The 13835-nt window shown below is 49.8% G+C and overlaps 1 protein-coding gene across 2 annotated transcripts in view; it reads right to left on the bottom strand.

Annotated features, from left to right (window-relative positions):
• Rbpms2 (RNA binding protein, mRNA processing factor 2) overlaps window positions 1-13389 on the bottom strand; it is a 31235-nt gene extending 17846 nt beyond the window's left edge. Inside the window, exons 1-2 of one of the 2 annotated variants that reach the window (XM_006243274.5) lie at window positions 13053-13389; window positions 11699-11907 (exon numbers count right to left, since the gene is read on the bottom strand). In XM_006243274.5, the coding sequence (XP_006243336.1) occupies window positions 11699-11785 (87 nt within the window). In that variant the 5' untranslated portion in view covers window positions 11786-11907; window positions 13053-13389. Of the gene's footprint in view, window positions 1-11698; window positions 11908-12806; window positions 12829-13052 lie in introns of those variants that run through there. The other variant, NM_001173426.1, reaches the window with a different exon arrangement.
• Window positions 13390-13835: the final 446 nt, after the last annotated feature.

Below are 13835 nucleotides of genomic sequence, written 5' to 3'. Positions count from 1 at the left end.
ACATGGTTGGGAAGATACTGGAGGCAGCCTAAAGGTCATGGCTCAAACAGCAACTGCTTAGACTTCCCTCCTCTTGGAGATCACACAGGGTTCTAAAATGGGAGTGGGAGGTCCTCTTCATTAGAGAACTTATCCTCAGGATGGGGACCCAGCAGCTCACTAAGTCTATGTCTTCTATGTAAGTGGGACAGAGCTGACATTGTTCAGGATTGGGAGAAATATCCCAGTCTTACTTTTTGTTTTGTTTTCTGAGATGGGGTCCCACGAACTCCAAATTGGTCTCTGCCGCCCCACGTGGCTGAAGATGACCTTGAATTCCTGACCGCCTGCTTCCACCTCCCAACTGTACCACTGTGTTCAGTTTCTATTCTACACAGCTTTTTACACCCAGAAAGACCTCCTTCATACCAAGCACTAAATGCTCGCTGCTCAATTACTGTGGCTAAGAGGATGGGCTCCATAAATGCCAGATTTTATTATCGATGGAAAGGGTAAACACTGCTTTCAACAACAATGTGACACCCATGGCCGTTAAACCCTCTTACCCTTTAACTCCTCTGAAGGACAACCACAGCCTTCCTCAAACCCCAGCCATAGAAGAGCCAAGACAGGACCTCAAGGATCACTTCCCTAGAAATATTGCTAAAGAACATCAGAGCTTGCCTGGCATAAATCCTGCCACTAGGATAGGACTCAGGGAGAAGGTACGCACAGGAAAACTTTTGACTTTGGCAATAAAAATATCCTACAAAAGAGATAAAATCAAGAAAGGAAAGAGGTGGGCTGGAGAGATGGCTCAGTGGTTAAGAGCACTGACTGCTCTTCCAGAGGTCCTGAATTCAAATCCCAGCACCCACACGGTGGCTCACTGCCATCTGTAATGGGATCTGATGCCCTCTTCTGTTGTATCTGAAGACAGCTACAGTGTAGTTATATATAATAAATAAATAAATCTTTAAAAAAAAAAGAAAGAGGGGTTGGGGATTTAGCTCAGTGGTAGAGCACTTGCCTAGGAAGCGCAAGGCCCTGGGTTCCGTCCCCAGCTCCGAAAAAAAAAAAAAAAGAACCAAAAAAAAAAAAAAAAGAAAGAAAGAAAGGAAAGAGGCTAGAAGGCATGCACCACCACACTGGAAATCTCAGTACTTAGGAGGTAGAGGAGGAGGGTCTGGACTACAGTGAGATGCTGTCAAGAAACCAAAATGACCAGAGGGTCTAGAAGCCAGTTCAGTGGCTAAAAGTGCTAGTGATCTAAAGTCAACCTCCAGAACCCAGTGCTGTATATCAGGAGACAGCAAAACAGCCCTACAGCTTATGGGATAGCAGGCCTGAAGACGCAGGGACATAGAAACAATAGAAATCAAACCTTGCCTCAACAAAGGGAAGGCAAGTGGCTCCCGCCGGTGTCTCACACGTTGTGACCCACCCACACAAACCAAAAAGTAAAAACTGAAAGATAATTTTTGAAAAGGGAAAAAAATAAAAGAAAATTAATTCTCTAAATCTTTTTTGTTGTTGTTGTTTGTTTGGTGTAGTCTATTTGCAGCCCTAGAGAGTGAACCCAAGTCTTGGTCCAGCAAGCCAAGAGCTCTCCTACTGAGTTTTCTCCAGAAGTCTTTTAGCATCTCTTAAAGATAGAATTCAAACTGGAAAGGGACTGCTGCCTAACCATCCATTCCGTCAACGTTCCAGTGACTCTCTCTCAAGTCCCGCCCACTCACGGCGGGAGCTAGGGCTCCTGGAGTCCTCTGGATGGAAAACACTACTTAGGAGGGGGAGGGGAGAGGAGGGAAATCCAAACTGGGAAAAACAAGACTCCTGTAAGCCCTTCCCACATCCTTCCCCTATTCTGAGTTCTCAGTAGTAACCCAAATAAAGAATATTTGAGCTGGAAGACACTGTATTTTTAGATGAGAAAACCAGGACCCAGGGGTCCAGTGAGCTGCTAGCAGCCATTGCACAAGTAAAAAGTAGCTTTAAGGTCCCCAAGTGCTTGGCTCATGAGTCGATGCCCCCTCTCCAGACTCTGATCTTACTAGGTCAGTCTGTTTAGGCCCCAGTGTGAAGCAGCCTTATTCCCACCCCCCACCCCACCCCCCCATCCCCAGACAAGCTGCTTTCAGCTCTGACCAAAGGAGAGAGAAACAGTACCTTAAAGATCACCAGGGTGGGTGAGGGAGGGTGATGCTGTGGTTAGTCCTAAACAGACCGGCTTTAAAGAGGTAAAAGGAGCAGGCAAGCCAATGTGGCTCACACCTGTAACACCAACACTCTGGAGGCTGAGGCAAGAGAATAGCCATGAGATTTTGAGACTAGACTCGGAGTTCTAAGACGGTCCAAAGCTGGGTCTGATAGAACCTTTGATCCCAGAAGTGGGGAAGGCAGAGTTACAGACCTGCCTGGTGTACATAGCAGGTTCTAAGCCAGACAGACTCACAGAGTCACAACACTGTCTCACAAACAAATGAGGTGGGAGGTAAAACCGAAGACTGCCATCTCTGTCCTCTATGTGAGTAACACCGTCTTCCTCTATTTCTTTCTGGATAGGTGTTAGTCAATCAGTGGAACGCACAGGCACACACCCTCTGTCTACATATAAAGTTTTCCTGACACAAAAACATCCTATAGAGATGCTATAATCCTGGGATGTGAAGTGATCACTGCAAGGGAGACTCCACTGAAGCAAGAAACTGGATTCAGGCTTCACTTCCTGACCGTAAGACAACTGCCAACAAGACTTAGAGAAATGCAAGAAAAAAAGCCTTAAACTAGTTATCAGGAGGCCTAGGGTGAAGTCTCAGGCTCTACTTACTGCCAAAGGACAAGTGGCTGCAGGCCTGTCTCTGCTATAAAGAACAGCTCCCCTCACAATTCCAACAGTATAAAAACCCAAATTTTTCCTTCTTCCTTTCTAGATGATCTGTCACCATTTGTCCCAGGAAGGCACTGAACCTAGCTGCCTAAACAATTCTCCCCTGTCAACCTCTCAAAGCAGAGATGACAGGTATGTACTACTGCACTTACGTTACCAGACTTTCTTTGTGCATACACTGCAGAATGAGCCATGAAGAACGAACCACTCCTGGACTCCTCGAAGGTCATGGAGACTCAGAGTAAGGGCCAGGTGTGGTGGCACACAGCTTTATTCCCAGCTCCCAGGCAGAGGCAAGCCAGCCTGATCTACAGAGTTCCAGGACAGCTGGGTTTACACAGAGACTATCTCAAAACACTAACTACTCAGGGTAAGACGGGAGCAATGCTCTCCTGAGAGCCTCGGTGCTTCTGCCCACAAGAAAGCAAAGGGTGGCACATAAAGGACAGACAAATCCTGTGAGTAAGGCAAAAGCTAGGTGGTGTGCCTTTAGGCCACCTTGGGCCCAGGACTATGAAGGGGGTGGGTCACCGCTGGACCAATGCTGAGGTTGCCAGGTAGGAACCTCAGGGCAATCAGTCGGATCTCAGGGGCCACCTTTTCTTTGATGTGCTTGAGGGTGAAGTAGGATTCTGCTTGGGTCCTAGGCTTGGTCTTGGCACAGCAAGTTAAATCTCACCCCTCCCAGGGAAAGAAGGCTCTGTATAGGGCCACTTGACGCGGGGTGGATGGAATGTTAGCAACATGGCCTGCAGACCCAGGACTTATAAGGCACTAATCGTGGGCACAGGGAAAGAGCAAGCAGCACTGTGGTAAGCAGTGGCTATGAACCTAGAGACACGGGCTCCCTGGAGTCCAGTACTCTGGCTCAGTGGCTCCCTAACACAACAACCATATGGTTTTCTAGGTAGTTCTTGATCACATGACACCTTATCCCAAAGCTTTTGATCATTATCGCTAAATCAGACCAGGTAGAAAGTCCCAGACCTCAGTGTCTGTCCCATCATTGTGACTGCCCAGCAAACTCCAGCCCCCAATTACATGTCATCAGAGGTTGGCTGTGAGGTTGTATTCTGAACCACACTTTGTAGTTACATTTGTTCATACAAACCAATCACTGGCTCGTACGCTTGACACCCCTTTTGAGATAGCAGATGAAACAGGCAGGTATGGGCTCCCGTTTTTTACAGACAAGCCAGCTCTGGGATTAGATAGCCTGAAGACAAGAGCTGGAGGTTAAAGTTCAAGATGCTTGGAAAATTTGGGGCTCTTACCCTCCAGGCTGTAAAATATACCCTAAAGTATTGACTGTGTATAGGAGTGGGAAGAACAGAGACTGGGGACTACCAGCAAGTGATCTAAGGGGAGAAACAGAGCTGAGTAAGTAAAGTACTGAGTAAGGCTTCAGGCTTCATCCTCTTAAGCTGTTCCTTGCCTCAGGAGAAGGCTTCATGTTTTATGAACACAATCAGTCAAAGCCTGTCATGCGCACTGACCTATGTCTCATTTAGAAAACTAAAGCTGACAAGAAATGCCACGCTGTGCAGAGTTGGTGCTACAGGAGGATGCTGGCGGCAGATGTGATGGCCATGTGGCTCCAGGTGAAACAGAGGGCACACCCAGAGGCATTCCCAGCATTAAAGAACTCTCACAAGTCCACCTTCCTCCCCATTCGCCTTGTGTGATGGGCTATCATGATATCACTTGCTTTCATGCCTGGCGTCTTAGTCATTTTCCTATTTCTGAGAAGAGACACCATGATCAAGGGAACACTTATTAAAGAAAACATTTTCATGAGGAGCTTGCTTGCAGTTTCAGAGGTTTAGTTCACCATCGTGGGAACACGTATGGCACTGAGGCAATAGCTGAGCGCTACATCCTCATCCACAGATTACAAAAGACAAACACTGGACTGGATGTGGGCTTTTGAAAACCTCAAAGCTCACCCCCAGTGATACGCTCCCTCCAACAGGAACATGCATCTCCTAATCCTTTTGATCCAATCAGAGTTCTACTCCCTGGTGACTAAGCATTCATATGGCAAAGGGTGGGCATAGTCAGATCATAGCTCACATGGAGCTCCATTCCGGATAGCCCTGAACCAGGGACTGACTCTCCCTCCTCTCCATCTGGTCCAGGACCCAATGGGATAAATGGCTTAAAACAAAGAAAAGGCAGCACCCCCAGACCCTGCTGTGACCCTAACATGGAATTTAGCAATACCAATCCAGAAGACAGGAGGCTGGAGAACCAGCATGTTCAAATACTGAATGGGACTCAATAGCTGACTCTCTATGGAGCAAACCAGCCAGGATGCCTACATATAGAGAAGAGATGGAATCCCAAGAAAATGTCTCTAGAATGGCGGTAGTCACTTGAGAGCAAAACTGTTCATTTCTTTAATTAAGGCGTTCACAGTGGTCTGTGGAAATGAGGTATGGAAACAATCAGCCCCATTTATAGATGACTAAGGCTTAGGACTCCTGTAGAGAACTTAAATATAACCGAGTCATTTTCGTAATTCCCAGACAATGGCAATTCTGAACGTGTATGATAAAATAAAGCTTTTGTCTGGAGGCCATTACTCATCATCCACGGCCAGGTCTTAGGTTGGCACCAGACTACAACAGACAGCCTGACTCAATCACTAGGTACCGTCTACTTTGGGGACCCAGAACTCAACCCTCACATTTTTTGGTTGCAGCTGGGCACGGTGACACTTTAATCCCAGCACTCAAGCATTGGCAGGCAGATCTCTGTGAGTTTGAGGTTGACCCGGTCTAATGTGGTCTACTTAGCAAGTTCTAGTACTATTAAGCCAAGGACCCTGTCTCAAAACAAAAGCATATTCCTTTTCTCCGGGGCTGCAAGTGTAGAATCTCAGACGTAGAATATCTGAGTAGCAAGCACAGAGGCCTGGGTTTGACCACAGGTACGAGGAAAGCCAGAAACTGATTACATTTTTCCCCCTTCACACTACCACATCTCACCAACCCTAATGTAAAACAGAAGAGGTGCAGTGTGTGGTTAAGCACTGACTCCAGCCCTGAGAAAGCAAGCCTCTGGTCTCTGTTTAATGTAAGGACTCTGCAGTGCTACTATAAGAGGAAGAACTAAGATGGATACTCAGCACAATGCCTAAGGCATACACTACAGACAAGTTTACTTACTACTAGCAATGCAGCCTCTTCATCGAGCAGAGAAGACAGATACATCCACACAGCCCCTAAAGAGCGGAGGAGACTGACCTCTTCACAGATTCCTCCTGGATCCATTTGCCTGGGCCATGCTTCCATGTAAGTGCCTAGAAATATAGAAGACTTCCTCCCTCATTGGAGAGCTTCAGACAAGCACCAAGCTGTGTGTAGGTTTATGTTGGTGGTTGGGGTGGATGGTTTGTTATGTTTTTCTGTGGTTTGCTTTTTCTTTTCCTTTCTTTTTTCTCTTATTTAGCCCTGGTTGGCCTGGAACTCACTATGCAGACTGCCTGCCTCTACCTCCCAAGTGCTGGGATTAGAGATGTGCAGCAAAATAAGCCTAGCCTTTTTGGAGAGAGAAAAGGTCTCTTCAGGTAGCCCAGGGTAATCCAGCTGTAGTGGTTTGAATAAGAATGGCTCCCATAGGCTCATATATTTGAATGCTTAGCCACCAGGAAGTGGCACTCTTTGAAAGGATTAGGGGATGTGGCCTTCTTGGAGGAAGTGTGTCACTGGGGGTGGGCTCTGGGGTTTCAAAAGCCCACGCTGAGCTTAAGTGTCTGTGTGTCTCTGCCTTTGGATCAGGATGTGGCTCTCAAGTATTTTTCTAGCACCATGCCTCCTGCCATACTTCCCATTATCTGAAACTGTAAACAAGCCCCTGATTAAAATGCTTTCCTTTCTCTTTTGTAAGAGTTGCCTTGGGCTGGAGAGATGGCTCAGTGGTTAAGAGCACTGACTGCTCTTCCAGAGGTCCTGAGTTCAAATCCCAGCAACCACATGGTGGCTCACAACCATCTGTAAAGGGATCCGATGCCTTCTTCTGGTGTGTCTGAAGACAGCAACAGTGTACTCATATACAAAATAAATAAATAAATCTTTAAAAAAAAAAAGTTGCCTTGGTCATGGTGTCTCTTCACAACAAGACTTATAATATAGCTAATGACCTTGAAGTCCCATCCCTCCTGCTCCTTCCCAAACGCTGGGATTTGAAGCATTCAACACCATATCCAGCTTTGTTTGGTGGGTTTGGATGTGTGTATCGAGACAGGCTTTTGTTCTGTAGTCCTCCCTGGCTTAAAATTCCTATGTAATTCAGAATAGCCTTGAACTTAAGACTGTCTTTTTGTCTCAACCTCTTCAGAGCTAGAATCACAGGCATGACCCATCCACACTCATCTTCAAAATGTTTCTGATGTCAAGGAAAAGAAAAGGGAAATGGAGGACTAGAGAGATGGTTTGGTAGTTAAAAGCCCTTACTGGGCTTGCATGGTACCTAAGTTCAATTAGGTACCAGAATCCACCTATAACTGAAGTCCCAGGAGACCTGGTGCTTCCTTATGGCCTACAAGAGCATTGCACTTACATACACTAACACACACATATCCTAGACAGAACTAAAAACTAAAATTTGAAGGAAAAAAAGAGGGGAAGATGCCCATGTCATACACTGGACTCTAGAATTCCTTTGCATTCATTTAGACTAACCTTGGCCTGTCCATCACTGCAGGCCTGATATCGTCCTACCTCACACCTCCGAGAGGAGAGTTAAGCTCTAACTTCTCAAAGGGGCCTGTCACCCGGTGAGGATACATCCTCTCATCCCAGCTACTGTGGGAAGGAAGGGTAACAGTCATAGGTCCAATTATAGATACACTGACTACCACTACTCCTGACTTTCTACACTTTACAATTAGGTTAACAGAAAACTTTACAATCTGGGAGTGATAGCACATGCCTTTAATCCCAGCATTGGGGAAGCAGAATCAAGAGGAACTCTGTTAAGTTTCAGGTCATCCAGGGCTAGGTAGTGAGACCCTGTCTTAAAAACAAACTAACTTCTTTCAGTCTTAGAAACTTATACCTTCAATTCAAGAATCCAAATACCACACTTCGATGACTTAAGGATGCTTTGTAATTAAAAATTACTGTAGGTTAATCCCAGCACCTGGGAGGCAGAGGCAGATCAAGTTCTAGGCCAGTTAGGCCTCTAAAAATAAAGTTACTGTAGGGGGCTAGGATTCTGCTCAATGACAGACCACTTGCTTGCTTAGTTAGCATCAGTGATGCCTTGGGGATTAATCCTTAGCACCAAAAAAAAAAAAAAAAAAAAAAAAAAAAAAAACCAAAACAAATACAAAAAGTAACTATGGACAAGTCTCCAAACTCATCAAATTACATGTTGAATAAATGTAGCTTCATCAGTGTCAATCATACGGCAATAAAGTAGCTTTAAGTAACATTGACTAGTAGCACACACCTGTAATTCCAATAATACAGTAAAGCCAGTGTTCAGAAGGCTGAGGCAGGAGGATCAAGAATTTGAGGTCATGATGACTAAGCAACATCGTTTCAGGATAGGATAGCAATCCTAGACAGCCTATGCCATGTAGCAAGACCCTCTCAATAAATAAATACCACACACTGCTCTCCATAGACACTACCTCCCCACCTAAGAGAATCACTATAATCTAAGCAGGATTTTCAGGATCTATGTAACGACATCTGGTGCTCTATCAAGACCACCTGGAGGAGGGTATAGCCTTCGACTAAACAGAAACTTCAGCTTCTCCCTCAATTCCCACTGTCAAAGAGTCTCAAAGCTTTTAACACATTTCAAGCGCAAGAAAGCGGCAATTTCCTCCCTACTTCACATGTTCTCGGACCTTTCATAATGTGGCTTTAGCTTTTGCTATTTCTCCACATAGCAAAATACTAGCAGCTATCTAAATAAACAGCGAGGACCCATAATCCATACGACCCTGCTGCTCCCTTCAAAAAAAAGCTTTGCTTTTGAAACAAGGCCTCACTCTCTGGAGCCAAGCTAGCCTTGAACCTAGGCTTCTCGTGCCTCTGCCCTGGGAGTCACCCTTTGATGTATGCCATACATTTTGGAATGTCCTTTTCACTCACTAGCAACCTCCTACCCTACTCACCCTCATCTCAGGGAGAGCTAACCTCTAGCTTCCTAGTGTCACCTTGGTAGACACCACCACCACTCCCAGGCAAGTCCTCCTCACTCCCACCCCTGCCTGCAATCCTTTCATCTATATCCCTGAGAAGGACCTGAGGTTCACAGTGTGGATGAATCCTCATAGAGCAGGCGGCAAGCAGGGAAACCTGACTATACAAAAGCAGTTCAAGTTGAGCCAGGGCTTCATTCCTCCTAGAACCAAGAAAACACATCCTTCTGCAACCTGGTATCCTTGGGAAGTGAGGTGTTAAAGGTAGACTGTAGCCTTTACTTCTCCAGGCTTGCTATAGCTAATCAATAGATGATTGGGAAGAGCCAGTTTTGGCCACAGCCGTAAATCACCAATGCCAACAGTATTTTGGGATGACCCTTTTAGGGACTGTAAAACTGACTGCTTGGGACCACCTAAACTGAAGGAGACAAGCTCCAGCCAAGCAACCAGAAAGAGATGGAGCTGAGAGTTCGTGGGTTACTGATCAAAATGCTGTTGAGGGAAGGGACTCTTATTCTCACCAGACAAGAGCAGACAAGGGGAACCAGGAGATCCCCCATACCCTTATTTTAATTTGTTTTTATGTGGTCGTGGTGGAGAACGAGTGCTAGGGCACTCTGTGGGGACTAGAGGACAACTTCCAAGAATTACTTCTCTCTCTTTCTCTCCACCATGAGGATTCCACCGAGCAGATAGTCAAGCTTGGTACCAAAACACCTTTACCCAGTTACCTATTTTACCAGTTCTATTTTATCTTTCAAATTGAAATGCTTCATGGTTTTTGCGTCACTTTTAACAGAGCCCATGCTGATCTATCTTGTATTCTTATTTTAATATACATGCTGCCCAAATAAGGACCTACAGCTTATTACTCTGCTAAATACTAAATTCAAGCCCATGTCCCTCTGCAGGTACCACTCAGGACTCTGAACCACCAAGGCCTACCTCCAGTCCCTTAGAGGAAAGAGCAGTGGCTCTACTTTTTGAATAGCCTGCCCTCTCTCCCAGAAAGACAATTTTTAAAAGTAACCAAAGCCCCACACACTTTTTCTAACTCTTCCGTGTGGCCATCTGGCTAGTTCCCTCCCCCAGAACAGTGGGGCTGAGGATCTGGTCAGCCTTTCATTAAGTGTGAAGTCCCTGCTGAGGGTCAACCTTTTAATAGATGCAGAATTTGGGGGTCCTGAAACAGCTTCAGGAAAATCACTTGCCCTGCCTCAATTTCAGCACAAGGGGTGGGAAAACAAGCTGGGATGGCAGACACAATAATAGCAAACAACACACTCCTCACTCCCAACTCTCAGAGGAGAGTCTAAAAATCAGGTAGACCAGGATGGGGTGAAGGCCCTCAAAGGCTCAAAAAGGACAAAGCCAACAGAAATCAAGACCAGCTACTACTCCAGAACTACGAGCAGAGACGCCAGGCGTTCCCCCTCCTCCCACTTTCCATCGTTTGAGTGAATCATTGCATATAATTCCCTGCCTCCTTGTTCCGGGATCCAAACCTAGATTATCAAGATGTCATGCCACTGGTGCACCAAAGCTGGTAGCAGGCCTCTTGCTGGCCCAGCCCAACAGCGGGTCATTAGCACAACCAGTAAGAAACATCAGGGCCTCTGCGGTTTCTACCCCAGACCAAGGGGAAGGGCGCTAGGGCTGGATAACTGACCCTCGGTTTCCTGGGCAAAAGTATGCCAGGGCGGGGCAGGAAGGGTCTCTCAGCCTTGGAGTGACACAGCATACGTTTCCTAGAAGTATGGAACCCCTAGCAGTTGGGCCAGCCGGCCAGCCAGCCTGCCGGCCTGCCTGCCTAGCTTCCATTCGCTGCTACCTTTAAGGGTTTTTTTATCCTCCACATGTGCGTCGTCCTTACCAGCCGACGAAACCACAGGCACTGGTGATTCCTTGACGCGGTCTCATAGCCCCCTTTTCAGCAATAGGGCAGTTGAACAAGATTATGTTACCTCTCTTTGGAAGATCCCACCCAAGCCAGTTTGGGGTACTGGTGTGGCTACTAGGTCAAAGGGCAAGAACAGGGAACACTCAATGAGTCTAAGTTCTCTCTTTTCCAACTTTAATTAAATTGCCGGTTCAACTCTCTGAAGAAGCCAAGTTCTGAGACAGGGAGGAAAGCCCGCCTGCTCAGAGACCACAGCTCTAACCTAGGCGCTGGGCGGCTGGCCAGGCCTCCAAGGTCACCGGGAGGGGTCGAGGTGGAAAGACTGGAGGGTGAGCAAGCCTCCTGCATGACCACCGGGATAATCCCTCTCAGCTCCTTCCAGCCCGGGCGGGGGTCCAGGCCACCCAGGAGGCGCGCCTCAGGCGAAGCGCAAGCCGGACCCGGCGTGGGGAAGGAGGGCAGCGGGCGTAGGACGCCCGCGGCGCCAGAAGCCCACCACGGGGACACGCGGATGGCGGCCGACGCGCGCCCTCCTAGATCCCCAGAGGGCGGGGAGACAATGCCGGCCCCGCCGGGCCAGTCCAGGCCGCACGCCCCCGCCCGCTGGACACGGGCTGCCCCTCCCCAGGGCGAAGGGCAGCGGCGGGAAGGCGCCAGGAGCGGTGGCCCGCACGACCTCGCGCCCCCTGTGGCCCCGCGTGCCCTGCTCCCGCGCCCACCTCCGCGTGCACCTCACGCGCGCCGGGTCCCGCGGCCGCACACCCACCTCCTCCTCCAGCGGGCCGCTGGGGCCCGTGCCGGTGCCGGTGCCCGCGCCCGTGCAGTGCTCGACGTCCGGCTTCAGGTTGCTCATGGTGAGGGGGACGCGGAGAGGGGAGAGGGACGGTCGGTCCCGTGGTGGGCAGGGGCACGGCGAGCCGTGCGCCCCTGAGGAGAGTGCGGGCTCGTGAGGAAACCGGCTGCTGCCGCGTCAGGCTAAGGAGAAAGGAAGGGGGTCACATTAAGTTTGGCGGGTGCGGGAGGTGGCCGGAGGGGCAAGACACCGGGAACCCGAGCGGAGCCCGTGCGGCCGCCGCCTCCGGCTTTTCACTGCGGCCCGCGAGTGCGCTCGCGGCGGCGGGGGGCGGGCGCCGGGGGAGGGGGCGGGCGCCGGAACCGGCCTCAGCTGGGGCCCGGCCCGCCCCTCCCCCGCCCCGCGGTCTCCGGGGGAACGCGCAGCCAATCCCCGCAGCCCACTGCGGGCTCGCCCCGGCCCGGGCCGCGACGCTCCGGCCTCTTTGCCTTCCTCAGCTCGGGCGTTTTCCCGTCTCCGTTTCCTCGGTCGACCCCCTCTCCCGTTCTCTCCGCCACTCGGCTCTCCGCACCCCACCGCTCCCTTCTCCAAGACAAGTTTTTAAACTTTGATGAACTCTTTCAGAGAACTTTTCTTAAAGGAGCCGCGCGCGCGCGCGGGTCTGGGTGGAGCTTGAGGTGACCCGCACGTTGCATCCCCAGCCAGGGCGGCGGCGACGGGGCTCCCAGTTTCATGCCCAGATGTGGAGGTGTAGGCTGTCGCGAGCACACCGTTCGCCCCAAATTCTTGTCCGGTCCGGGTCAGCACTTCTCTTCGCGCGTGGCGGCTGGGACCGGGTTCTGGGGGGGTGAAGGCGGGGAAGGGGGAGGGCGGCAAACACCTGATCTGGAGCGTGGCACCGAGTGGTTTTGCTGAGTGACCTTGAGGAAATCACTTCCCTCATCTGGCCTGAGGATTCCAGCCCAGTTGGTGGGAATTAGAATACAAACTATTCCCTCACTCCCTCTGCCCGCGTCACCTCCAAGAGGAGGTGAAGGGAACCTAATGGTTTTCAACTTCAGGAAAGGGTATCTCAACTAACCTAGAAAGGTTCCGTTCGTTACCGCCACCCCGCTTTTAAGACTTCTCACGGCTCGCTCTTTTTTCGCTCCAATTCCGAACCCCAGGGTGGGGGAGGGAAGAGCCGGCTGACGCCTAGGGCGGGGTCGCCCAAACTCCCACCCAGTGGTGGCGGGGGCGCGGCCTTAGGGCCGGATTTTCCCCCTGCCAAATAAATGCTGACCAGGGCGTCTCCTGCCAGCAGCCTGTAAAATAACCTCGCACCTACCTGAAGTCGCACTGGAACAGTAGCGGCCCCGACTGCCCGGAGTAGCCCTCAGAGCACTGGGGTCCTTTCGTGCGCCCCTGCCCATGAGTTCCTTCATGTGGACTGGGACATCCTAGCCACAGTCCCCGACAATCCTTGAGCAGCCATGGCTGAGAGGTGAGCGGATTGGGCTCGGCTCAGGTGTCTCCCGGTGGGATCTACTGTCCCGACTTAAAGCACTGAACTTAAGTCTTAGAAGCGGGATTTGGGGCGTGAGGCCGCACTCAGAGGCGGGTCCACAGGAAAAGCCTTGGTTTGCAGTCCCCGGTACCAGTTGGGAACCTTGACCTTGGACAGTGGCTTAGTCCCTTGGAACTTCCCGATGCGGACCTGCCAAATTGAGTTAGCTCCATCATGCGTGAGAGGTATGCTATGGCTCCCTAGTAACTTGTCATCTCACGGGTAAGTAAACTGAGGTCTTTGCCAGTGATATTCACCCATTTGGGAAGTAATTGTTGAAGTCCTACTGCGGCCTGGGCCTGGGGCTACTTGCCTATACTTAATGGTAACACAGAATTGCCACCACACTCGTACCAGTGTTTAGTTCAGGCCCTGACTTCTGCAGGAATCGGGCACTTGACAATCTGAGGTAGGCGCCACACTTTCCCAGTTTTCAAGATTCTTCCAGCTTCCAGCATCTCCAGGTGGTAACAATCTTGTGCTCATCAGATACCTCTACCACACTTTTCCCTCAGGCAAATCTTCCTACACTTCTCTTGAAGTCTCCTCCTTCCTTTGGCAAAG

The sequence above is a fragment of the Rattus norvegicus genome, chromosome 8 (assembly GCF_036323735.1).
Source record: "Rattus norvegicus strain BN/NHsdMcwi chromosome 8, GRCr8, whole genome shotgun sequence".
NCBI lineage: Eukaryota > Metazoa > Chordata > Mammalia > Rodentia > Muridae > Rattus > Rattus norvegicus.
The sequence above is the reverse complement of the archived record's forward strand: the minus strand, read 5'-3'. Positions and strand labels throughout refer to the sequence as shown.